This window comes from Saccopteryx leptura, chromosome 8, assembly GCF_036850995.1.
Source record: "Saccopteryx leptura isolate mSacLep1 chromosome 8, mSacLep1_pri_phased_curated, whole genome shotgun sequence".
NCBI classification, from domain to species: domain Eukaryota; kingdom Metazoa; phylum Chordata; class Mammalia; order Chiroptera; family Emballonuridae; genus Saccopteryx; species Saccopteryx leptura.
Window position 1 is genome coordinate 27,434,728 of NC_089510.1, and position 26,133 is coordinate 27,460,860.

Consider the following 26,133-nt stretch of genomic DNA (forward strand, 5'->3'; position numbering starts at 1 on the left):
GGTCAATACTATCCAATGTGCCACCATTGGTCAGGCATTTTAATAATTTTAAATATACCATGTTTGTTTTATGGTCTGTAATCTGAAGTTTTGAGATTTAATACTGCTGTTTATTGGATTTTCCTCGAGTTTTATGTATTTTAGAATAGGAGCTCATCTCTAATAGGGTCTTATCTTTGGAAATCCGGTGTCACCCACCTACAATCAAGGATGGATGGATCCTTCCAGATTAGTCTTATGTTTGCTTCTGGTTACTCCAGGCATACCAACAGTTAGGTACTATTTTTATATTAATTTCTCAGACTATGGTTTCCAGGTCAACAACTGTAAACGAGCAGTGTGAAAACAGACCATTGCTTTAAGTCTTTAAGGGAGGCCTTCTGCTTGGGGGCAGGGCAGCATATCTTCCGATGCCAGAAATTAATATAGTATCTTTTAAAAGGATGGGGACATGTCAAAAAGACATGAAGGTCAACTGTTAGGAGCTTGGGACATTTTGAGAAACAAAACGATGGTAGTAAGGGGATATACTTGATAGAATATCAGAATATTTGGGCCCAGTATCAATAAAATAATTGAATAAAGCACAGGGAAGAAAACTTCACAGAATTTCAACTGCTAAAAGTAGAAGAAATGACAGAAATAAAAAAATCATCATTTGGTAAACACTACACTAAAAATCATTTCAGGAAGCTTGTTTTATCTGGGAGCAGCATGAATGCCTGCCAATTAGTGGGCAATATATGAGAACTAGGATACTTACACAGTCCCAAGAATTTCCCCACAAGATACTCATTAATTGTAAACCCCCAAAATAAAACTTTTATAAATAATTAGCCTATATTTTTCAAAGTCTAAGGTCATGAAAGACAAACACTGAAGAATCCCAGATTAAAGGAGCTAAAGAAAAAAGACAAACATTGTGTAATAATGAAGTGGATCTCTGATTAAAAACATATCAGAGGAGCAAATGGTGAAATCTGAGTAAGGTCAGTAGAACAACAGTATTTAGAAAATGTAATAGATCAAAGTATTGTAACAACATTAATTCTCTGATTTGGATAATTGTTTTGTAAGACTTTAACATTTGAAGAACATGGAAATACTTAATTTTCACAATGGTTTTTAAGTCTGAAATTTTTTCAAAATGAATTAAAGAAGTTTATATTTTCACTTGACCAGAAAACTAACTTAACCCTCCACAGTATGTCAAACTAACTTTGATCATTAGTTGAGAAAACAAAACAAAACTTGAAACACATAGCCTTCATTTGTAATTAAACTAGGTATGAATCCTAACTCTAAAATGTAGGTCAATCTTCTTGTTTATTAAGACCTGACCTATTGGGCATCAGCATTATAAACATATGCCTTGGCAGGATTTTCTTTTTTATTTTCTTTTTTCTTTATTTAGTGAGAGGAGGGGAGATAGAGACAGATTCCTGCATGTACCCAGACCAGGATCCACTAGAGGGCAATGCTCTGTTACTCAGCAACTGAGCTCTTCTCAGTGCCTGAGGCGAAGGCCATGGAGCCGTCCTCAGCACCTGGGAACAACTCGCTCCAATCCAGGCAGAGCTGCAGGAGAGAAGTGGAGAGAGAGAGAGAGAGAGAGAGAGAGAGAGAGAGAAAGAGAGAGAGAGAGAGAGAGAGAGAGAGAAGAGGGGGAGGGGTAGAGAACCAGATGGGCACTTCTCCTGTGTGTCCTGACCAGGAATTGAACCTGGGAAATCCACGTCAGGCTGATGCTCTACCACTGAGCAATTAGCCAGGGCCTGCGTTTGCAGGATTTTCTACAGCACAGCGCAGACAACACTTTGGCAGGGGAGGAGAAGGAGGTATAGAGATAAATGCTAAATCAAATAGTCTTATAAATAATTTAAAATCTCCCATTACCTCCATTACCTTGGCCAACAATCTGGACAAGAGTAACAGTAATAACATTTGTCTCTTCTTTGTTAAAAAAAAATCAGCAATAATTGAGCGGAATAGAAAATAAGAACACTACTGAGTTCAACAAATTTATTGGTATTTTTAGTAAAGACATTCATCTCAGTCGTTTCTCTCTATCTTGACCATAGGTTAATATTTTGTCTGAGTCAAGAAAAGAATATGCAGGAGAGGGATGTTATTTTAACACAAACAGTAAAACAGACAAAAACAAAAAGTTTGCCTACATTAAAAGCAGGTTAAACTCATGTATCTGTGTATCGTTAAATCAAGTCAGTAAGAACTAACAGTTCTATATACATTTCCATTGTTTTACTTGGGGCTTCCTCTACTGAGTGAAAGTGAACAAAGTGTTGGGAATATATACAAGTTGCTTCTCTGGAGTTACTACCTTTGATAAGAGCTGAGCAAGGAGTTCCCACCACTAAGACAGCCTGAAACTGCCTGCAAATTTAACATTGTAAAGTTTTCAAGGAAATCAACATACTGTGTTTTTCTTTCATCTATGACTACGCCTTTAAAAATGTGTTTAATCATGACATTTAAAAAGAATTCATATACAATACAAAAATGCAAAAAAACCCCACAAAAACCCTACAACACATAGCTCTAATAAAGTATATATGGTCAAAGATTCCATGAAATGTTTAAAGATGCATTTTCTTTCCTTCTATTTCCAATACCTAAAATGTGCTTTTGAGAGGCCATTGGTTAATATGTCTACACTTAAACCATCTTATTGTATTAAATAAGAATTCCTATAGTAAGTACAAATCAAACTGAATTTGACAAGTTAGTAACTTAAATGTTTTGACAAAGTTACAGAAAGTGCATCTTTCTCATTTTCCATTTCATAAAATGTTGCATGTTTATTTTTTTTGCTGTTTACCTTAAAAAAAAAACACCAACTAAAAAAACCCAGCCAAATATTTAAGTATTATGTACATTTAAAATTTTTGGTGGTTTGTATTTTAAAAGAAACAGCTTCCTATGACTTAAGTCTGGTGGAAATGCTTATGGAATTAAGCTAATAACAAAAACCAAGAGAAGCACATTCAAAATACTGATTTACTTTGGTAGCAAACGGTTGTTCTTTGAAGACTAATGAGGGTAGACAAGACCCATTAAGGTGAAGTGGGCTAAATCAAATACTCAAGTTTACATAAAATTCAAAAAACAACTTTTTTAAAGAGCTAAGCCTCTGTATCCACTGATAGCAATGCAATATCTAGTTTATGACTTGAAACAAAACAAATGCCCATTAGGAAAAAAAGCAATACTTTAATCTTATCTAATTTACTTTCAGTCAATGCTCCAGTAACACTTTCCTCCCAATATAATACTCCCTCTTTATAAGGCTGTTCCTGGGAGCCAGAAAGTTTAGATTAATAAGGGAGTTAAGTTAGAGAGTAATTGCTTGCAGTTTAAACAGACAATAACTTTCTGCTTCCCTCTTAATGTGCTAATAGTTGTGTCTAAAAAAATATGCAATTCTTAGAAAGGTACCATTTCTGATTTTTTTAATTATCTGTAACCTTTGGAAACTAATCACATGAAACTACAAAATTAGCAAATGTCTTGAAATCTGTATATAAAACATAAATTACGTCTAATTTCAAACTCTCATTTATTAGTGTACCACTCAATCTTAGGAAAAAAAAAAGGCGGCTCCAAAGATAGTCTTATACCATTCTTTAAAAAGGAAACAGTTCCTTTTAACTTTCTACCCACCCCACACCCCAATTTCAAAACATATCATTTAATTGTCTTGGTCGTCGACATTTCCAAGATGAGATTTTATATTTCGCTCCCATAGCTTCTGGTTATCAGAAAACCCATGCTTTCCTTTATTAAAGGAGTTTGGTCCTGCTGATGTTGGTGTATCCCTGTGTTAAAAGAAAATTATTTAAAATGTTATACAAAGGATTTTGAACCATGTTTTCAACTCATTCAAAACACATTTGTTTAGCATTAATTATAATATAGGGTAAACATCAGAATACTAAAAAAAAAAATCTTTCCACAGACCTAGTCCAAAAGTTTCCAATTCAGGAGGGCTCAGCAGGGGCCAGGTAAATCTTTAGTTTTAACAAATACTTAAAGAGCGCCTGACCCGTCATGGTGGCGCAGATAAAGCACTGATCCAGGGTGCTGAGGTCGCTGGCTCTGAGTGCTGGCTCATCATTGTGGGGTCGCTGACTTGAGCGGGGGAATTGTCCACACAATCCCAAAGCTCGCCAGCTTGAGCCCAAAGATTGCTGGCACAAAAAGCCAAGGCTGCTGGCTTGAGCAAGGGATGCTGGCTCGGCCCCAGTCAAGGCAGATATGAGAGGCCAATACGCAACTAAGGTGAAAGCAACTGCGAGTTGATGCTTCTCACCCTCTCTCCCCCCTCCTGTATCTCTCTCAAAATAATAAAAAAAAAACTACAATGAATCAATAAACCATTAAAAACAAAATACTTAAGGTGATTCTGATACATAGCTAAGGTGGCAACCATTATAATTTTTAAAACAGTTGTTTGCAACCCATTAATAATCATTTTGCTGGCTTGCCATCAACATTTATAAAAAACATAAGTAAAACTTGAAGATGTACCACACATAGAAAGGTTCAGGTCATTTTATAAACTGTTTCAATTTTACATATTTAAAGAGATGTGTACTGGGTGTTTAGATTGGGTTACAGGGTCAGACTAGATACTAAATCTTAATCCCCATTGGGACTGTTGCCCCAGTTGGCTCAGCAGCTGAATCATAAACTGAAAATCTGAAGACTGATGCCTGTTTAGGGACTTAGCAATTAGTTTAGAAGTTTATATATTAGGTAGAAAAGGGGACATAATTTGGGTTGAGTTAAAGCTAAGCTTTCATACTAGCCTCTAAATGATCTATTAATGCATATAAAGACAAGAAACTAAACATCATGTTAACTTGAAACTAATGTCATTTCTATGACAACAGAAACAAAAAAGAAAATTAAAATCTTTTTTTAATTTGAATCCTAAGTTACCAAGGAAAAAAGGGTATTTATGACCAAGATTAAGTGTGAGAATGCTACCATAAGTGAGTGAAAGCTATGTCTTTTTATACCAGAAAAAAAAGGTAACTTAAATTTTAAATCAGGAACATTCTTTTTTTTTTCTTCCCCTGTATTTTTCTGAAGCCGGAAACGGGGAGAGACAGTCAGACAGACTCCCGCATGCGCCCTACCGGGATCCACCCGGCACGCCCACCAGGAAGCGATGCTCTGCCCCTCCGGGGCGTTGCTTTTGTCGCGACCAGAGTCACTCTAGCGCCTGGGGCAGAAGCCAAGGAGCCATCCCCAGCACCCGGGCCATCTTTGCTCCAGTGGAGCCTTGGCTGCGGGAAGGGAAGAGAGAGAGAGAGAGTAAGGAGAGGGGGAGGGGTGGAGAAGCAGATGGGCGCCTCTCCTGTGTGCCCTGGCCGGGAATCGAACTCGGGACTTCTGTACGCCTGGCCGACACTCTACCACTGAGCCAACCGGCCAGGGCTTAAATCAGGTACATTCTTAATGGCCATCTTCTATTTGAAAAAAAAATATATAGATTACATGGGCCCTGGCCGGTTGGCTCAGTGGTAGAGCGTCGGCCTGGTATGCAGGAGTCCCGGGTTTGATTCCCGGCCAGGGCACACAGGAGAGGCGCCCATCTGCTTCTCCACCCCTCCCCCTCTCCTTACTCTCTGTCTCTCTCTCTTCCCCTCCCGCAGCCAAGGCTCCACTGGAGCAAAGATGGCCCGGGCGCTGAGGATGGCTCCTCGGCTTCTGCCCCAGGTGCTAGAGTGGCTCTGGTCGCGACAGAGCGTCGCCCACTGGTGGGCGTGCCGGGTGGATCCCGGTTGGGCGCATACGGGAGTCTGTCTGACTGTCTCTCCCAGTTTCCAGCTTCAGAAAAATACAAAAAAAAAAAAAAAAAAAAAAAAGACTACATGTATCTGAAAAGAAATAGCCTTAAATTATTTTTTCTTGATACTCATTTTCACTTACCAAAAGAGAAAAAAAGATCACTGAATGCTCACAAAACTGTTTTGCCCAAATATGCAAGAAAAGTGTGAATACTAAAAGATTATGTGTAATTTATTCTTGCTCTTAATTCGCCACCATTGTGTACAATATTTATAAAAAATTATACCTTCCAATATTCTTCATCCTCATCTTCGCTTCTGGAGGCATTTCCTCTGGTTCGCTCTGGAGGAAAGAAGCAAACAGAGATGACTGCATATAGATTAAGTAATTCACTTCATTACTAAGACTAAATTTTATATCTCAGTCACTGAGCATTTTCAATACTGTATATTTTGGTAAAAGGAGAAATTTATTTATTCTAACTACATTTAAAAAATGTATATCCTCGCCCTGGCCGGTTGGCTCAGTGGTAGAGCGTCGGCCTGGCGTGCAGAAGTCCCGGGTTCGATTCCCGGCCAGGGCACACAGGAGAAGCGCCCATCTGCTTCTCCACCCCTCCCCTTCTCCTTCCTCTCTGTCTCTCTCTTCCCCTTCCGCAGCCGAGGCTCCACTGGAGCAGAGATGGCCCGGGCGCTGGGGATGGCTCCTTGGCCTCTGCCCCAGGTGCTAGAGTGGCTCTGGTCTCAGCAGAGCGCCGCCCCGGAGGGGCAGAGCATCACCCCTGGTGGGCGTGCCGGGTGGATCCCGGTCGGGCACATGCAGGAGTCTGTCTGTCTTTCCCCGTTTCCAGCTTCAGAAAAATACAAAAAAACTGTGAAGATATTGTTAAAGTTCACTGCTTACTACTTTTCCCTACTTATAGCTACTAAAAAGATACAAGTTCCTTTTACATGTTTTTATGTATAAATGCTGCTGCTGAGCTAAACATTCTTTTTTAAAAAGGGTGTTCTTAAGATCCAGCTAATGGGTTTCTATGGTCAAGTCTGGGATAATTTAAGCATTACAGCCTGTTGACTAAAAGTAAGACCCATGAGCCCACACTTATATAAAAAATAAGGGAGAGCTCTCCTTTACAGTAAGAGATAATTAATACACATAGGAAGGATGAAAGAATTAGAAAAGTCATTATTTAGCAAACATTATAATAACTGATTCTGGCAAGAATTGCCAGTGGATTTGCTCTTGTGTTAACACGCAAGAGCAAATGTTTAAACAATTATATATTTTCACATATTCTCAAACCATTATATCCAACAAGATTAGTTTTAATTAGGAAAGGTAAAACAGTAATTTGACAGTAGAGAAATCTAGCAGACTTCACTTTAACTAAATGATTAAAGTTAACACTGCCTGCAATGGGACGGACATACTGACATGAGCTCCCTGATCTGATGCACTGCGAACCTGGCATCATTTCTGCGGTAGTCCAGCTACAGAAGAATTTTTAATCTGATCACGAGAAAGCACCAGACAAGTCCAAACTGAGGGACATTCTACAGAATAACTGGCCTGAACTATTAAAAAATGTTAATGCCGGCCCTGGCCGGTTGGCTCAGCAGTAGAGCATCGGCCTGGTGTGCAGGAGTCCTGGGTTCGATTCCCGGCCAGGGCACACAGGAGAGGCGCCCATCTGCTTCTTCACGCCTCCCCCTCTCCTTCCTCTCTGTCTCTCTCTTCCCGTCCCGCAGCGAGGCTCCATTGGAGCAAAGATGGCCCGGGCGCTGGGGATGGCTCTGTGGCCTCTGCCTCAGGCGCTAGAGTGGCTCTGGACGCAACAGAGCGACGCCCCAGAGGGGCAGAGCATTGCCCCCTGGTGGGCATGCTGGGTGGATCCCAGTCGGGTGCATGCGGGAGTCTGTCTGGCTGCCTCCCCGTTTCCAGCTTCGGAAAAAATGAAAAAAAAAAATGTTAATGCCATAAAATACACAGAAAACCCAAGGTAATTTAAAAATTAATTAGCCTGACCAGTGGTGGCGCCATTGATAAGAGTGTCGACCTGGGATGCTGAGGTCCCAGGTTCAAAACACCGAGGTTGCTGGCTTGAGTGTGGGATCATAGATATGACCCCATCGTCACTGGCTTGAGTCCCAAAGTCTCTGGCTTGAAGCCCAAGGTAGCACTGCCTTGAGCAAGAGGTCAATGGCTCGCCTTGAGCCTCCTGGGTCAAGGCACGAATGAGAAGCAATAAACAACTAAGGGGACAAAATGACGAGTTAGTGCTTCTCATCTCTCTTTCCACCCTCTCTCTCCCCACCTTTCTCTCAGTCTGCCCCCCCAAATAAATAATTAATTAAATGAATGCCCTCTTTATCAATATATTCCAGGCTCAGATATGTACCCAAGGTTACTTAACCATGTTCTACAGAAAAAGAACCAGATAAAAATTTTAGATGCATATACCCTCTTTATTTTTATTTTTTTTGTGAGAGAGAAGTGAGAGACCCAGAAGAAGGTGAGAAGCATTAACTTGTTGTGGCATGTTAGCTGTTCATGATCACTTTCTCACATGTGTCTTTTTTATTATTTATTTATTCATCCCCCCCCCCCAAAGTGAGAAGCGGGGCGGGGTGGTGGCGGCAGACAGACTCCTGCATGCACCTGACAGAGATCCACCTGGCAAGCCCACCAGGGGGCGATGCTCTGCCCATCTGGACCGTTGCTCCACTGCAACTAGAGCCATTCTAGTGCCTGAAGTGGAGGCCATGGAGCCATCTTCAGTGCCCGGGCCAATTTTGCTCCAATAGAGCCTTGGCTGTGGGAGGGGAAGAGAGAGATAGAGAGAAGGGGGGGGGGGGTGGAGACGCAGATGGGCGCTTCTTCTGTGTGCCCTGCCCGGGAATCGAACCTGGAACTTCCGCACGCTGGGCTGACGCTCTACCTCTGAGTCAACCGGCCAGGGCCTCTCACATGTGCCTTTACTGGGGGGCTCCAGCCGAGCCAGTGACCCCTTGCTCCAAGCTAACAACCTTGGGCTCCAAGCCAGCGACAATGGGACCATGTCAATGATCCCATGCTCAAGCCTGGACTCTGTGGTCAAGCCGGGAACCTCAGGGCCTCAAACCCAAGACCAGTGTTCCAGGCAGATGCTCTATCCACTATACCACCACCAATCAGGCATGTGCATTGTTTTTTTATTTTTAAAAAAATTCTTTTTAATTTTATTGGGGTGACATTGGTTAATAAAAATTATATAGGTTTTAGGTGTACAATTCTACAATAAATCATCTGTATATTGTACTGTGTGTTCACTATCCAGGTGCATAGATTCTTTTATCTAGTAGACAAATTCATCATTTCCTCTCATTACCATCTTATAGCAGAAAGAGTGTTGCTGAACTTGTCCAAAATGTCTTTTGAGCAAAAGCTCACCAGCTCGGACCCAAGGTCGCTGGCTCAAGCAAAGGGTTGCTTGGTCTGCTGAAGGCCCGCGGTCAGGGCACATATGGGAGGGCAATGAACAACTAAGGCGTCGCAACGTGCAACGAAAAACTGATGACTGATGCTTCTCATCTCTCTGTTCCTGTCTGTCCCTGTCTATCCCTCTCTCTCCGACTCTCTCTCGTTAAAAAAAGAAAAAGCATTTAGGGATGCCCTGGCCCGGTAGCTTAGTTACAGAGCACTGACTGACCAGTATGCCAAGGTTGCGGGTTTGATCCCTGGTCAGGGTATAGACAACAATCTACCTAAGGTGCATAAATAAGTAGAACAATAAATCAATGCCTCTCTCTCTCCTCTCTCACCCTTCCTCTCTCTCACAAATCAATAAATGAAAATATGAAAAGATGTATTTATGGAAAGCACTTAAAGCAGGGGTTGGGAACCTATGGCTCGTGAGCCAGATGTGACTCTTTTGATGGCTGCATCTGGCTTGCAGGCAAATCTTTAATAATAAAAAAATAGTAACGTTGCCTGACCAGGTGGTGGCGCAGTGGATAGAGCGTCAAACTGGGATGTGGAAGGACTCAGGTTCGAGACCCCGAGGTCGCCAGCTCAACTGGTTTGAGGAAAAGCTCACCAGCTTGGACCCAAGGTCGCTGGCTCAAGCAAGGGGTTACTCCATCTGCTGAAGGCCTGCGGTCAAGGCACATATGAGAAAGCAAGCAATGAACTAAGGTGTCGCAACAAAAAACTGATGATTCATGCTTCTCATCTCTCTCTGTTCCTGTCTGTCCCTATCTATCCCTCTCTCTGAGAAAAAAAAGAAAAAAAAAAGAAAAAGAAAAAAAGGAAAAAAAATAACGTTAAAAATATAAAACATTCTCATGTATTACAATCCATTCATTTCCTACTGCTCATGTTCATGGTTGCAGGTGGCTGGAGCCAATCACAGCTGTCCTCCGGGACAACACCAATTTTTTTTTTTTTTTTTTTTTCATTTTTCTGAAGCTGGAAACAGGGAGAGACAGTCAGATAGACTCCCGCATGCGCCCGACCGGGATCCACCCGGCACGCCCACCAGGGGGCGATGCTCTGCCCATCCTGGGCGTCGCCATGTTGCGACCAGAGCCACTCTAGCGCCTGAGGCAGAGGCCACAGAGCCATCCCCAGCGCCCGGGCCATCTTTGCTCCAATGGAGCCTTGGCTGCGGGAGGGGAAGAGAGAGACAGAGAGGAAAGCGCGGCGGAGGGGTGGAGAAGCAAATGGGCGCTTCTCCTGTGTGCCCTGGCCGGGAATCGAACCCGGGTCCTCCGCACGCTAGGCCGACGCTCTACCGCTGAGCCAATCGGCCAGGGCTAAATTTTTTACTGGATAATGCGTAACGTACACGGGTCATTGTATGGCTCTCATGGAATTACATTTTAAAATATGTGGCGTTCATGGCTCTTTCAGCCAAAAAGGTTCCAGACCCCTGACTCAAGGGATGATGCAAAGAACAGAGGACTAGAAATCAGAAGACCTAAATTCTAGTTCAACATTTATGTGCATCAGCACACACTTATGCATACTTTACATAACTTAATTTCTCCATTTGCTAAACAGAAATAACTATACTACACAATTCACAGGAACATATGGAGGGTAAAATAAAGTTATGTGAAGACACACAAACTGTCAGGCATTATTTAAAGTAAGCCATTGCTGGTATGTAGTGCCTACACTTTCCAGCCTCTGCTTTGACACCTGCCGTCCCCTTCTTCCTATCCTGCCCTTCCATCATACCATCTGTACATATCAAAAAGTCACCTAATCTGTTAAGAATGGCAGAAATGGCAGAAAGCAGAAGGTGTTATTTAAGTCAGTACTTTTTAAACTTCTTTTGGGAAGCGCTGGCTGGTTACTTAGTCGGTTAGAGCGTCGTCCCGAAACACCAGTGTTGCGGGCTCAATCCCCATTCAGAACACATATGGAAGTGACTATGCACGCACAACTAAGTGGAACAGCAGATTAGTGCTTCCCTCCCTCTCTGTCTCTCTAAAATCAATCAATCAAACAAAACAAAAAAAACACCTTAATAAAAAAAAGAAAGAAAGAAACCTTCTTTGGGGAGAGGTGGGGCAATGAAATACATTTTTTCCTCAACAAACTCTTACTTGGGTTCCCGATTATCAAACAGATAAAAGGATCACTGTAAGTGAAACAGGCAGGAAACGAGAACCCTGCTTGTCAGGCATAACTGCCTCCCGGAACAGCAGCTCCTGCGACACAGAGAACCCAAGAACTCTGAAAATAGTTTTAAAAACCTATGCTCTAACTGAGCCTTGATTTTACAGTTTAAAAACTGTCTCCAAGAAGGGAAAGGAATTTTTTTTTTTCCCTGAACCTGGAAACGGGGAGAGACAGTCAGACAGACAGACTCCCGCATGCGCCCCACCGGGATCCACCCGGCACGCCCACCAGGGGTGACGCTCTGCCCACCAGGGGGTGATGCTCTGCCACGACCAGAGCCACTCTAGCGCCTGGGGCAGAGGCCAAGGAGCCATCCCCAGCACCCGGGCCATCTTTGCCCCAATGGAGCCTTGGCTGTGGGAGGGGAAGAGGGAGACAGAGAGGAAGGAGGGGGGGGAGGGGTGGAGAAGCAAATGGGCGCCTCTCCTGTGTGTCCTGGCCAGGAATCGAACCCGGGTCCCCCGCACGCCAGGCCGACGCTCTACCGCTGAGCCAACCGGCCAGGGCCCAAGGTAAAGGAATTTATTCACAGGCTTTATAGGTTAAAAACTGGACAAACCGGAAGAGAACCTGTGTCTTCCCGACTGCCAGCCACGTGGTCTTTCCAAGCTGCGTCTAGTTCCTCAATTTCCTGAATTTCCACAGCGCTTCATCTCCAGGCACTTTTTGTGTATTAGTCTCTGCTCTAGAAGGCCGAGTTCCTAGAGGAACACGTCTGATCTATCTTTGTAATCTCACTGCACTGAGCATATAGAAAGTATTGAAATGTGTAGAATGAGTAAACATCCCAAGGAGAATACAGTGATCACCAGTTACTCTTTACCTACTGATCTGGGCTCCAATCATTTCATTTACTCTTGCCCAAAACTCCTCTACAAAAATCTCCAGTCCAGTAAAATGCAGCTTCTACTTATTATGTATAAGTTTTTAAAAAAAATTTATTTATTGTCCTGGCCAGAGAGTTAGGTTGGGTAGCAGTGGTCAGCAAACTCATTAGTCAACAGAGCCAAATATCAACAGTACAGCGATTGAAATTTCTTTTGAGAGCCAAGTTTTTTACACTTAAACTATATAGGCAGGTACATTCCTTATCGAGGTAGCGCCTGCACGTGGTATTTTGTGGAAGAGCCACACTCAAGGGGCCAAAGATCCACATGTGGCTCACGAGCCGCAGTTTGTCGACCAGGGGGTTGTCCTGAAGCAGAGGTTGCTGGTTCAATCCCCAGTCAGGGCATATATACAGAACAATGTTTCTCTCACTAAAATCAATAAAATTAAAAAAAAAAAAATTTAACCTGACCAGGTGGTGGCACAGTAGATAGAACATCAATCTGGGATGCTGAGGTCCCAGGTTCAAAATTCTGAGAACAATGGCTTGAGCGTGGGCTCACCAGCTTGAGCGTGGAGTCTTTGACTTGAGCGTGGGCTCACAGACATGACCCCATGGTCACTGGCTTGAGCAAGGGGGTCACTGGCTCAACTAGAGACAGTGACATATATGAAAAGCAATCAATGAACAACTAAAGTGCCACAACTACAAATTGATGCTCCTTGTCTCTCTCCCTTCCTGTCTCGTTCTCTTGCAGAAAAGTTATTGATTTTAGAGAGAGAGAAATATCAATTTGTTGTTCCACTTATTTACACATTCATTGGTTGATTCTTATATGAGCCCTGACTGTGGAACAAACCTCAACCTTGGCCAAACCTGGAGTATCAGGATGAGCCTCTAACCAATTGAGCTACCAAGCCAGGGTCTTACCACTTGTGATTTGACAGTTGATGTCTTAGCTTATAAAAGTATTCCTTGGTCTGTCAAAACCCTACCTAATGTTTCGGTACCCAACTCATATTTCTTCTCTTATATATTCTTGCTAATCACTCCTGTGACACAGTGTTTGTGCTCCTCTGAATGCATCATTGTTATCCCTACTCCTTTTGGGAGTAATTAGTTATGTACCCAGTAACACCTGTCACACAGTGGGGTTACACCTTAAATGTGGGTAGGTTCTAAAATCAGAGCACAAGGGAAAAAGTCAAATGATGCTTAAAATTCCAGTCAATCATAAACACGGTAGGAGGGACACTGTGAGGGCATGAGGGGACTGGAAAGCCTAGGACTGCAGAGAGGCATCTTATGCTTACTCTGGAATATGAGTTTGAGTCAAACTTCTAGTAAAGCCTGACCAGGTAGTGGCGCAGTGGGTAGTGTTGACCTGGGACACTGAGGACTCAGGTTCGAAGCCTCGAGGTGGCTAGCTTGAGCTGGCTTACCAGCTTAAGTGCAGGATCACAGACATGACTCCATGATCACTGGTTTGAGCAAGGAATCTCTGGCTTAGCTGAAGCCCTCCACCCCAGTTAGGGCATGTATGAGAAGCAATCAATGAACAACTAAAGTGCTACAACTTCGAGCTGATACTTTTTATTTTTTGGAGACAGAAAGAGTCAGAGAGAGGGACAGATAGGGACAGACAGGCAGGAAGTGAGAGAGATGAGAAGCATCAACCCCTCACTGTGGCACCTTAGTTGTTCATTGATTGCTTTCTCTTATGTGCTATGACGGGGGGCTACAGCAGAGCAAGTGACCCCTTGCTCAAACCAGATGAGCCTGTGCCCAAGCTGGCAACCCCAGGGATTTGAACCCAGGTCCTCCAGGTCCCAGTCCGATGTTCCATCCACTGTGCCACACCGCCCAGTAAGGCACTAACTGATACTTCTCATCTCTCTCCTGTCCTGTCTCTCTCTAGCTAAAAACAGAACAAAACAGAAAAACTAGTAGAATCACCTACACTATTTAATTATTATTCCTCATAGGGATAAAGGGAGGAAACCACTATAGCTGCCTTTTGTAAGTTGAATGCATGCATAATGTTTCATCACTAAAGATTTCAATTATATATAAAAAAAATTAAAATTAAGATTTCAATTATAAAAATCAAAGGCAGCAGCATTCAGGTTTTTTGGGGGGCACTGTATACTTCCTAGTACATACCTATATTATTTATAATAAGCATGAATTCACTTGATTCTTAAGTTCCTTGCCCCCAGAGTTAGTATTTTAAATAATCTTGCAACCAAATAAAATAAATAGAAATATCCAGATTTTGCAGATGTCACACACAAAAAAACTATTCAGAGTTGCAAAGGAAATTCACTTGTACCATTAATACAACCTACAATTTGCCAGTAACATCTTTCTTAAAGAACTGGTTATAATAAAGTAAACAAAACCTGATGTCAACTTACATCTTCATCTTCATTAAAGGCTGCTGCTACTGAAAGGGTTTTTGGAGCAAGAGTTGGAACAGTTTCCTTAGGTTTCTGAAGACAAAACAGTAAAGAGTAAGATATAACATTTATACAGGCTTAATGATACCATTTATCTTCAATGATTCAACTTTGTTTTCATAGAAATAGTAAGAAACTCAGAACAAAGTTTAGACAAACCCATTCTTTCTTTTTGACAATGTGGGTTACCAATGGGTAAGTTTAACTTTTATTGTCCATTTTTTTCCTCCTGTAAAAGATTTCCTAGGTAGGACCTATAATTTAATATCATTTAGCTAAGGGGCACCTGGTACAGGTAAGAGAAAGTGATTAGTAATACTTTCCCACAGTAACATTAAAATTAAGTAGTGTGCCTTTATAGCTTGTGCACAGTGACTCTGGAAACACCGTTTAATTGATTAAAGAAGTCATGTATTTGTTACAGAGACAAATAAGGCACAAGCAAGTATTTTTGTTGGTTGACTATCTTTTCATATCATATAATCAAAACCAACAATTCCAACTTTTTTTTATATCCTAAACCTCAATCCCCCAAGAAAATTATGCTTACACTATTGCTTATTTTATAAAAACAGGTTTTGTTTTCCAAAGATTAAGTTTTATTGAGTAGGCTTTCTCAAACATAACCCTCCCATCTAATATAATAAGCAATTACTAAATCACGTGAATGACATAGTAAAGTAGGGATTTGGATATCTGATCTAGGGAGATGTTGAATCATAGTAAAATTTATTATCAAGTGAAACATTTGTATGAGAAGTATTCATGAGAATACATGTTTAATCACTATTAAGAAAAAAGTAAACATTTATGCCATTAAGTCTATGCAGCTTAAAAAAACCCCCAGATTAAACAAAAATAATCAGTTCAGGCAGGGAGACTAGTAATAAGTAACAAAGTTACAAGCCGAATGTCTTTTATTCAGAATAAATTTTTTAAAAAGGCAAAAACAGCATAACATGGGAGTGGGGGTTCTGAATCGTAGCTCTTTTTTTTTTTTTGTATTTTTCTGAAGTTGGAAATGGGGAGAGACAGTCAGACTCCCGCATGCGCCGACCGGGATCCACCTGGCACGCCCACCAGGGGCGATGCTCTGCCCACCAGGGGGCGATGCTCTGCCCCTCCGGGCGTCGCTCTGCCGAGACCAGAGCCACTCTAGCGCCTGGGGCAGAGGCCAAGGAGCCATCCCCAGCGCCCGGCCATCTTTGCTCCAATGGAGCCTTGGCTGCGGGAGGGGAAGAGAGAGACAGAGAGGAAGGAGGGGGGGGGGTGGAGAAGCAAATGGGCGCTTCTCCTATGTGCCCTGGCCGGGAATCGAACCTGGGTCCCCCGCACGCCAGGCCGACGTTCTACCGCTGAGCCAACCGGCCAGGGCCTGAATGGTAGCTCTTTAAAAACTAAGTGTAGCTCAAACTTACAGAAGGAACTTGAGCCGTAACATATTTTAAACATCTTTGAATGAACATCTAATGCAGAAAAAAGCTGTATGCATCTAGCAACTGAAAACCAATTTGCACAGAACAGACATGAATAAACAACTCAAAAGCAATCTTAGAATTTTTCTCCTTACACAAGAATGTAACTGTTTTCTAAAGCCAATAGCAATACACTGTAAGTAACATTTTTCTAAAAGAGATCTATTTGGATGAACCATATAAAATAGTCAGGAATAGTCAAATTTCTAAACCTTGTGTGCTTCAATGTCATATTTCAAATACTTTCCAGATACTCCACAGTTCAAAGGTATTCATTCCTGGTTTACATATTAAAACGAGATCAGAAGTTGATCGGTAAGAACTACTGTCATAGGGCATCAACCTCCATGTGTAGCTCCAAAGTAAGGTAACCAGGAAGCTCTTCTTATCAAGGAATACCTTATTAATATTAACCTTTTCAGATAAAATAATTGATTTCTAGATATTATTTTTAATACTACTAGAATTGAAAGATGAAAAATAAGCTGAAATTCTGAAAATATATTTTGGAGGTTTTGCTCAATTTAGAAAAATTCTAAGCTATTACTTTAAAAATCATATAATCCCTATAATAGTAGTTCCTTCTTATATTACAAACCTTTAAAAAAAATAAGTTTATTGAGATACAATTCATCCGTATCTTTCTTGAACATGGAGCTAATACCTCCTTAAATATTTACATATAATTTCATGAACCCATGTACCTTTTAATACTTAATTTACCTAACCCAGTAAAAGCAGGTTTCCAAAACGGATTCTTAAGACCCATTATGAGTACCATATATAACAATAACAACTCACACTTGATCCAAGTTTGATGGATATGGCTGAGGCTTTCTTTGTCGTCTGACTACCTAAGGCAAATCCAAACTTGGAGATCTTTGTAGGCTTTGTTGGGAGGTCTGCAGCTTCCTCTTCAGCTGATCGCTTCTCAGCGCTGCGACTGGAACTTTCCCCTCCATTACTGGAAGAAACAGTCTTAGTTTTCACAGGTTTTTCTGCTTCTTCTTCAGGTCCTGGTGAAGTCGAAACAACTTACCAAGATGAGCTATTTTTACTGAACAGATTGATGGGAGCAGCAACCTCAAAAAGCATCGTTATAAGGAAGACACCTCTGTAGCTGTTACCTACTGACCCAACAGTCTCTCCCACTGTTAGAGTATACAGCAGGAACTGAGATTGTGTGGCAGTAGAAGAGCCTCCCATGAATTAACTAGCATAAAATACAGAGCAATTTAAAATTATAAGCATAGAGTTCACAAAAAGACACGTCAATTAAACGCTCTAAGTTATACAATAATCTAGTTGTATGACTTTGCTTTTTAGAAATTAAGGTCTACATACTGTTCTACACAAACTAGTATTTGAGCAATTAGTCACATCATAGAATAATACATTTGACTAATAAATTCTAATATTCTTCAATAATGTACTATTAGTTATGCAACACAACTAGTTATGAACAGCCCATTATTGCCTGAACTACAATGTTTTTAATAAAGCCTGGAGTAATTTCCTTCAGCGATGTGTTCCTTACATACATGTCACACTTGCAAAAGAACTTCAAGGAAGACTAACTACAAGGTCATCATTTTGAGTAATTCTACTCTGAAAGTTTGGTTATCACCTGTTTTAAGCTACCCTTAAGAGCTTCAGTCATACTCAGGTTTATATATTATTTTTTCTCGTGTAAGAAAGATGAGCTAATTATAATTTCAAACAGCAGAAGATATACATATGTAAGTTTGGAATACAAGATGTCTTTCAGTAATTTTGCTCATGTTTGTATTAATCAATATGAAATTAGTTCACATCTTGAACATCTTAGGTTTGTTATACAAGGCTATTTAAGTACGTATTGGAAGGTAAGACAAAAACCTGGCTATTACTGAAATTCTTATTTTCCTTCCCCAGTTTACAATTCATTCTATAGAACGCAGTCTGCTACATTGGATGGCTTATTTACGGAGAAAGAGAAGACGCCAATAGTTAAACAGGACCAAAAGCTCAAATGGCGTGGAAGGCAGAAAGTTAAACACAGACTGACAAGTAACGGATTAAAAAACCAGATGCTACAGATCTCAATCTATATATATTGCTCACAGAATTTAGGGGATATTTTATTGCTTCATATTCACCTTGAAATATCCCCTAATTCTGGTGAGCAGTATAGCTTTGGAATTACAGGGCCTCTAGTTAACAAGCACTTTGAACAGAACATTTGATTTCGTTTAGCGGAAAAATATGAGGAACTCTTTTTTTTTTTTTTTTTTGTATTTTCTGAAGCTGGAAACCGGGAGAGACAGTCAGACAGACTCCCGCATGAGCCCGACCGGGATCGGGCGACGCTCTGCCCACCAGGGGGCGATGCTCTGCCCCTTTGGGGCGTCGCTCTGTTGTGATCAGAGCCACTCCAGCGCCTGGGGCAGAGGCCAAGGAGCCATCCCCAGCGCCCGGGCCATCTTTGCTCCAATGGAGCCTTGGCTGCAGGAGGGGAAGAGAGAGACAGAGAGGAAGGAGAGGGGGAGGGGTGGAGAAGCAGATGGGCGCTTCTCCTGTGTGCCCTGGCCGGGAATTGAACCCGGGACTTCTGGACGCCAGGCTGATGCTCTACCACTGAGCCAACCGCCCAGAGAAGAGGAACTCTTTAACCTTTTGGACAAAGGGTGAGAGGTGCAATGACGATGTAGGAAAGAAATTCAGGATTAGGTTTGGGATTTCCCAAGGAGGGAAACCAAACATGAAAGCATGAATTAGAGAAGCACCTGAAGAAAGACAGCTACTCAATAGCTGAAATACAGAGCTCAATTTAAAATTCCTTTTTAAAAAGTATTATGTAAACAGTTTTCAATGTCTAAGTTTATAACTAAAATCACTTCTGCTAAATTTTATTCTGCTTTCTATACTTTTCATCACGTATAAAATTTATAGTAAAACCCAAACAGTGATTAGCTTCTCTGTGACTGATACACAGCTAAAATGGAAACTTCTATGAACTGGAACACACAGACATTGCAAAAAATCAAAACAAATAATGTAAAGAACATTTAGTCTTGATTGTAGTATAACTGCTCTCTGAACTGAGGTCCAAGGGCTGTAATTAGTTAAGATTTCCAATTCTTTTAAAAGTTCTCTTTACTTAATTATAGGTCTCCTGCTATCCAGAAAACAATTTTGAAACAAGAAACTAGAAAAATTAAAGTATAAATAATGAGAAGTGAAAACGTAATTCTTACTATCGTATTAACAACATGAAATGTGACAACTAGCTGAACTAGTATGTGCTAATAATACATGGAACACAACAGTGTCTGTCCAATCGCATGATGCTGTAGGCAAGATTTCTAGAGACTGCTCTAGAAAAAAGTAACATGGGACAGGGAGCTGGGAAAAGTATTATTAATTAAGTAATCAGCTGGCAGCATCTCAATTTTATCCACTTCTGTGTTTCTGTCGTTTGGAGGCAAACTATTAAGACCGCCTGCACCTCAGGTGCACGCTGAGATGAAGCATACTGTGTCGACTGGGTCATTTCCACACATGGCTGATTCCAGATCCAGCAATTTATTCCTGGATATAGTAAATAACTTGCTCACTCAAGAAGTTTGTATGTTTTTTTTTTGGTAAGCAATTATAAATACTTAATAACTTAGAAAACATCTATTCTTCAATAAAAAGGTGGGGCCCTGGACCAACAGTTCAGCTGGTTCGAGTGTTGTCCGGATAGGCAAAGCTCTGGGGCTCGATCCCCAGTCAGGGCACATACAGGAACGGATGGGCTGTATCTGTCTGTCTGTCTCTCTCCCCTCCCCCTTCCTCTCTCTAAAATCAGTTTTTAAATATCAACATCAATTCTTCAGTCCATTAAATGCTTTTTTTAAAATACAACATGCACTATTTTAGTATATGGGTTTTCTTAATAAAAACACTTCTGTTTCAATGTATTTAATGAAATGTTTTGTATGTAGTACTATGGAAATAAAATTTTGGATGACAACAGATTTTTGAAAAATGTTAAGCAATGTGACTGATATTTAAAAGGATGAATAGGCCCTGGCTGGTTGGCTCAGTGGTAGAGCGTGGGCCTGGCGTGCGGGAGTCCCGGGTTCGATTCCCGGCCAGGGCACACAGGAGAAGCGCCCATCTGCTTCTCCACCCCTCCCCTTCTCCTTCCTCTCTGTCTCTCTCTTCCCCTACCGCAGCCAAGGCTCCATCGGAGCAAAAGTTTGCCCGGGGCGCTGAGGATGGCTCTGTGGCCTCTGCCTCAGGCGCTAGAATGGCTTTGATGGCTGCAGAGCAAGCCCCAAGATGGGCAGAGCATGGCCCCCTGGTGGGCATGCCGGGTGGATCCCGGTCGGGTGCATGCGGGAGTCTGTCAGACTGCCTCCTGGTTTCCAACTTCGGAAAAATACAAAAAAATACAAAAAAAAAAAAAAAAAAAAAAAAAAAAAAAAAAAAAAAAAAAAGGATGAGTAAGTATGTGGTTTTTTAAAAATAAAATCACAAATCAATTTATAAAACATGGATAGTTATATCAAACTACTATATATATTTTTAAAATATGTATTTTATTGATTTTAGAGACAGAAAGGGAGAGAGAGAGAGAGACAGGAACTTCCATTTGTTCCTATAGGTGCCCTGATTGGGGATTGAACCGGCAACCTCTGTGCTTTGGGACAATGCTCTAACCAACTGAGCTATCCAGCCAGAATTCAAATGATTATATTCTTTATCAAGGCATATTTTAATTAAAGGGATTATACCTAGTTTATATTCATTCTGAACAAACAAAATGTGTAGATTAATTAACATGAAATCAAATTACACATTGTACAGCCTGACTGGTGGTAACACAGTGGACAGAGTATCAGCCTGGGCCACTGAGGTTCCAGGTTCGAAATTTTGAGGTTGCCAGCCTGAGCGTAGGATCACTGATATAATCCCATGGTGACTGGCTGAAGCCCAAGGGTGGCTGGCTTGAGCAAGGGGTCCTGGCTTGGCTGGAACCCCCTGGTCCAGGCATCTATAAGAAATCAATGAACAACTAAAGTGATGCAACTATGAGTTGATGCTTTTCATCTTTCTCCCTTCCTGTCTGTCTCTCAAAAAAATAAAAAAATAATAAAAACATTACACATTGTACAAGTATATATTTTCCCCCCATTGAATAGCTAGGGAGAGGAGGGCCTTGGAGCACAAAGGTATCTTACTTTGAAAAAACTTACCTAATAGGAAAGATTAGGGCCCTGGCCAGTTGGCTCAGTGGTACAGCATCAACTGGCATGTGGAAGTCTTAAGTTCGACTCCTGGTCAGGGCACACAAGAGAAGCGACCATCTGCTTCTTCTCCCTTCCCCCTTCTCTCTCTTGCAGCCATGGCTTGATTGGTTTGAGCACAATGGCCTAGGATACTGAGGATGGCTCTATGGAGCCTCTGCCTCAGGCACTAAAAATAGCTCAGTCAAAACATGGGCCCCAAATGGGCAGAACATTGGCTCCAGATGGGGATTACCAGGTGGATCCTGGTCAGGGCGCATGTGGGAGTCTATCTATCTCCCTTCCTCTCACTTAAATAAATTTAAAAGGAAAAGAGAGAGATTAAGGGTACCCTTCATGATCCATTTACACACTGGTAGCTTCTTCATCTGCAAAGGGGGCACAGAGCTACCTCTTTCACAGGACTTTTGTGCAGTTTAAATGAGAACATTCAAGACCCTCCTAGTGTCTGGCATAATAAATGTCAATTTCACTCAAGTAGACCTTAGATAACCTAAAATACCCTGCAATGGCCATGATTATGATAGAAATAGCTCTTCTCTACAATTTCTATTTATTGCAAGGAGATACAAAAACTTAGCCAAAGGGAGAAAAAGAAATGTTTAATGCCTCACATTTAGCATTACCTCGCCTCTTGAACGTGACAGCAGGTGGTTCAATTAAGTAGCTTCTCTTACTGACATAAATTCATGTTAACTACAGAAGTAATAAAAAAATACTTATGCTTCCAACTTACTGGAATGTTAAATAGGAATTAAAAATCAGAATATTGTTGCCTGACCTGCGGTGGCGCAGTGGATAAAGTGTTGACCTGGAAATGCTGAGGTCGCCGGTTCGAAACCCTGGGCTTGCCTGGTCAAGGCACATATGGGAGTTGATGCTTCCGGCTCCTCCCCCCTTCTCTCTCTCTGTCTCTCTCTCTCCTCTCTCTCTCTCTGTCTCTCTCTCTCCTCTCTAAAAATGAATACATAATAAAAAAAAAGAATATTGTTTAAATAATCGTTTAAGATAAACTTCACAGTGTTTCAAAACAGTGCCTACTTCAAGGGAAGTGAAGGCAAAAATAAATGAATGGGACTACATCAGACTAAGAAGTTCAGCAAGAGAAACTGACAACAAAATAAACAGCCAACTAAATGGGAAATGATATTTTCAAACAACAGCTCAGATAAGGGCCTAATATCCAAAATATACAAAGAACTCATAAAACTCAACAACAAACAAACAATCCAATAAAAAAATGGGAAGAGGACATGAACAGACACTTCTCTCAGGGAGAAATACAAATGGCCGACAGATATATGAAAAGATGCTCATCTTCTTTAGTTATTAGAGAAATGCAAATCAAAACTGCAATGAGATACCACCTCACACCTGTTAGATTAGGCTATTATCAGATCAAGACGGGTAATAGCATAATGTTGGAGAGGCTGTGGAGAAAAAAGGACCCTGCATTCACTGTTGGTGGAAATGTAAAGTAGTACAACCATGATGGAAGAAAAGTTATGGTGGTCCTCAAAAAACTGAAAATAGAACTGACACTTATGACCCAGCAATCCCTCTCCTGGGTATAATACCACTAAAACCTATCCGAACACTGGTACGTAAAGACACATGCAGCCCCATGTTCATTGCAGCATTGTTCACAGTGGCCAAGACATGGAAAGAACCAAAAAGCCCTTCAATAGAAGACTGGATAAAGAAGATGCGGCACATGTACACTATGGAATACTACTGAGCCATAAGAAATGATGACATCGGGTCATTTACAGCAAAATGGTGGGACCTTGATAACATTATACGAAGTGAAATAAGTAAATCAGAAAATACCAAGAACTGTATTATTCCATACATAGGTGGGACATAAAAACGAGACTAAGACACATTGGTAAGAGTGTGGTGGTTGGGGGGGGGGAGGGGCACAAAGAAAACTAGATAGAAGGTGGCAGAGGACAATCTGCCTTTGGGTGATGGGTATGCAACATAATTGATTAACAAGATAACCTGGACATGTATCTTTGAACATATGTACCCTGATTTATTGATGTCACCCTAGTAAAATTAATTTAAAAAAATAAAAATAAATAAAATTAAAAAATATATATATAAAAGATAGATGTGCAAACACACAAAAAAAAGACACACAAAAAAACCAGTGCCTACTGGCCACAAAATTATCAATTTAGCAATATCCACTGTATTAAAAGTTTTAACTAGAACTACTCTGTACAACTTCATTAAAAGTATCTGACATTCAAAAATGGTTTATACGCAACAGCTATTTTCTTGTAAAGGCATACCCGAGACCAATGATGTAAAAGTTATTAAGAGATATTACTTATTCTAAGTCACCTACAAGGAGGCCATAATAAATTTTTTACACCAATTAGCAAAGATAATTTTATACCAGCCCTTCAAACACAAAAAAACAGGCTAAAACAGAAACATCAATACTTATACTGGAGTAATTATCCCTACCGGAAAAGGTGGTGAATAAATTATATTATGGAACTATGCTAATACTTAAAATACATTTGATGGCACAGTAAATGCATCTGCTATACTTTCAGTCAAGACAGTCAAAAAGAATTTTACTCGACAATTTCCAAGACCATTTTTGAAAGAAAAAAGTCCCGAACGAGGTAGCAAAAAGGGGGGGGGGGGCGAAAAAAAAGGGGGGCGAGTGGAGAGGGAGGAGGTTGGTTGGCTCAATAGCATTCAAACAAACAAAAAATCCTCTAGGTCCATAGTAACTGAATATTAAACTTTCCTCAATTTTTATTCCCAAGGCAATTCACATTAAACACCATCTTAATAGTTCTCAACAGTTGCCTTCAAATGCTATTCTTCATGTTTTGTATTTTCTCATACGATGTTCTTTCAGGGATAAGAACTTGAGGGAATCAGAATAGAAAATAATACTTAAAACGTTCTGAAACTAGTACGATCAGCTCGCACGTGTTAAGTTACTTGCTGTGTCACGACACACGTGGGTGGAAATACTACCTTTCTATTCCCAAATTTACAGGGATAGAGGAGGACAAGATCAAGACAGCCTTAGCTGATGTCGAAACACACCCCAGGAAGTCGCCCTGGCCGGTGCGGCCACCGAGCTCCGGGCGCGCGGAGAGCCGGCCGCCGCCCGCCTCGGAAAAGGCGGGCGCCTCAGAGAAAGGCCGCGCACCCCTAACCCTAGGCCCGCAGCCGAAGCCTTCCGGCCGACCGTCTTTATTCCGCTTCTCCTCCGCCGCCGCCTCCACCCAGCCTGTTACAGGGTCGGCACCGGGCTTGAGAAGAACGGGGAGAGGCCGGGGTCGTCCCCCGCGCCAGCGAGAAGGAGCCGCTAGCCCCCGTGTCACCGAGAGGCCGCCACCCACGGAAACCTGGCCCGCGGCCCGCGGCCGCCGCTCGGCGCCTCCCCCCGCGTGCCTCCTGCCTGCTGCGCGTCCCCACTGTGGCGGCTGCGGCTCCCGCGCCGCCGCTGCGGCTCCCACCCCGAGTTCGGTTCCCCTTCCTGGTGTCCACCCCCCTTCTCCTCGGGAGCGGGGCCTCCGCTAGGGCCCGGCCCGGAAAGGACGAACAGTGGCCGACTATCCCCCGTCCAGGAGCCGCTGTGGGCCCCGATCCCAGAGGGCCGCACCGGGCGTGCCCGGGGCTCATCTTGGCCCAGCACCCGGCCGGGGGAGCGCCAGCTCGGCCCATTCTCGCCCCACCCTGGCCCGCCACCCCGGGGAGCTCAAAGAAAGGCCCAGAGCATCCCTCTCAGCCCGCGACGCTGGGGTTGTGTTCACCTCCGACGGTTCCAGCTCGCTGCGGCTTCTCAGGCTTCTCGTCTCCCGCCTTCCCGTCCGCCATTTTCCCCGCCGCGGCCTCCCTGCAGCCACGCCAAAAACGTCACGGCCCCGCCCAGTGACCACTGAGACGCGGAGCCGGCCGGCGAGGCAGCAGCCTAGAGCGGCCCCGGCGAGTGAAAAGAGGCCCTTTCGGAAACGAAACTTGGATGTGACGTCATGGAAGAGCTGCCTCTAAGGAAGGGTGGGGGGGGGGGGGTTGGGTGGTCTGATTAGGGACTTTTCGTTGAGGTCCGTTAGGTTTCCGTGGTCTGGTGGCAGATTCAGAGAAGTGAGGGAAGGTGAAAGCATCATCCTGGAAACGTTGGTGGAGTCGTGCAAGGTTTCTGCAGACTGGGGTGCAGTTGCAGTTTAAGTAGCCGGCCCTGCCCTTTCGGTATTGGGGGATTGCGTTCTTCCCAAAAGATTAAGAAATGTCGGGCCGTAGTTTTCGCTAAGAGGGAAACTGGCGTGTATTGAGCGCCCTCTTGTGTTAAACATTATTTCATTGACTCCAGAATAGTTCAATGCGGAATTATCCTCCTAATTGTGAGTTGAGGCCAAAGAGTAATTTTAATTTGTCCAAGGACGTGTAGACAAGTGGTAAAACTACGTTTTCTAAAGGCTGCAATTAAGTGAAGACTGCAGGAATCTTTGCCTTACTTAGACATCTTTAGTGGAGCCCTAGTGTTTGCAGAATGAAGTCCAAGCATTGTATTGGCCCCAGCGTAAATCTTCAGCCTCATCTTCTTTCTCCATAGTCTACAGCTCTCTTGTTAA

The 26,133-nt window shown here is 42.4% G+C and overlaps 1 protein-coding gene across 1 annotated transcript; it reads right to left on the reverse strand.

Annotated features, from left to right (window-relative positions):
- Positions 1-2,008: 2,008 nt before the first annotated feature.
- PCNP (PEST proteolytic signal containing nuclear protein) lies at positions 2,009-25,422 on the reverse strand. Its single transcript, XM_066347282.1, has 5 exons — positions 25,315-25,422; positions 17,049-17,263; positions 14,731-14,805; positions 6,104-6,159; positions 2,009-3,836 (listed from the first exon to the last, which is right to left on the reverse strand). Exons 1-5 carry the CDS (start codon positions 25,376-25,378, stop codon positions 3,710-3,712), a joined length of 537 nt encoding a protein of 178 aa, XP_066203379.1. The 5' UTR covers positions 25,379-25,422; the 3' UTR covers positions 2,009-3,709.
- Between the last annotated feature and the right edge of the window lie 711 nt (positions 25,423-26,133).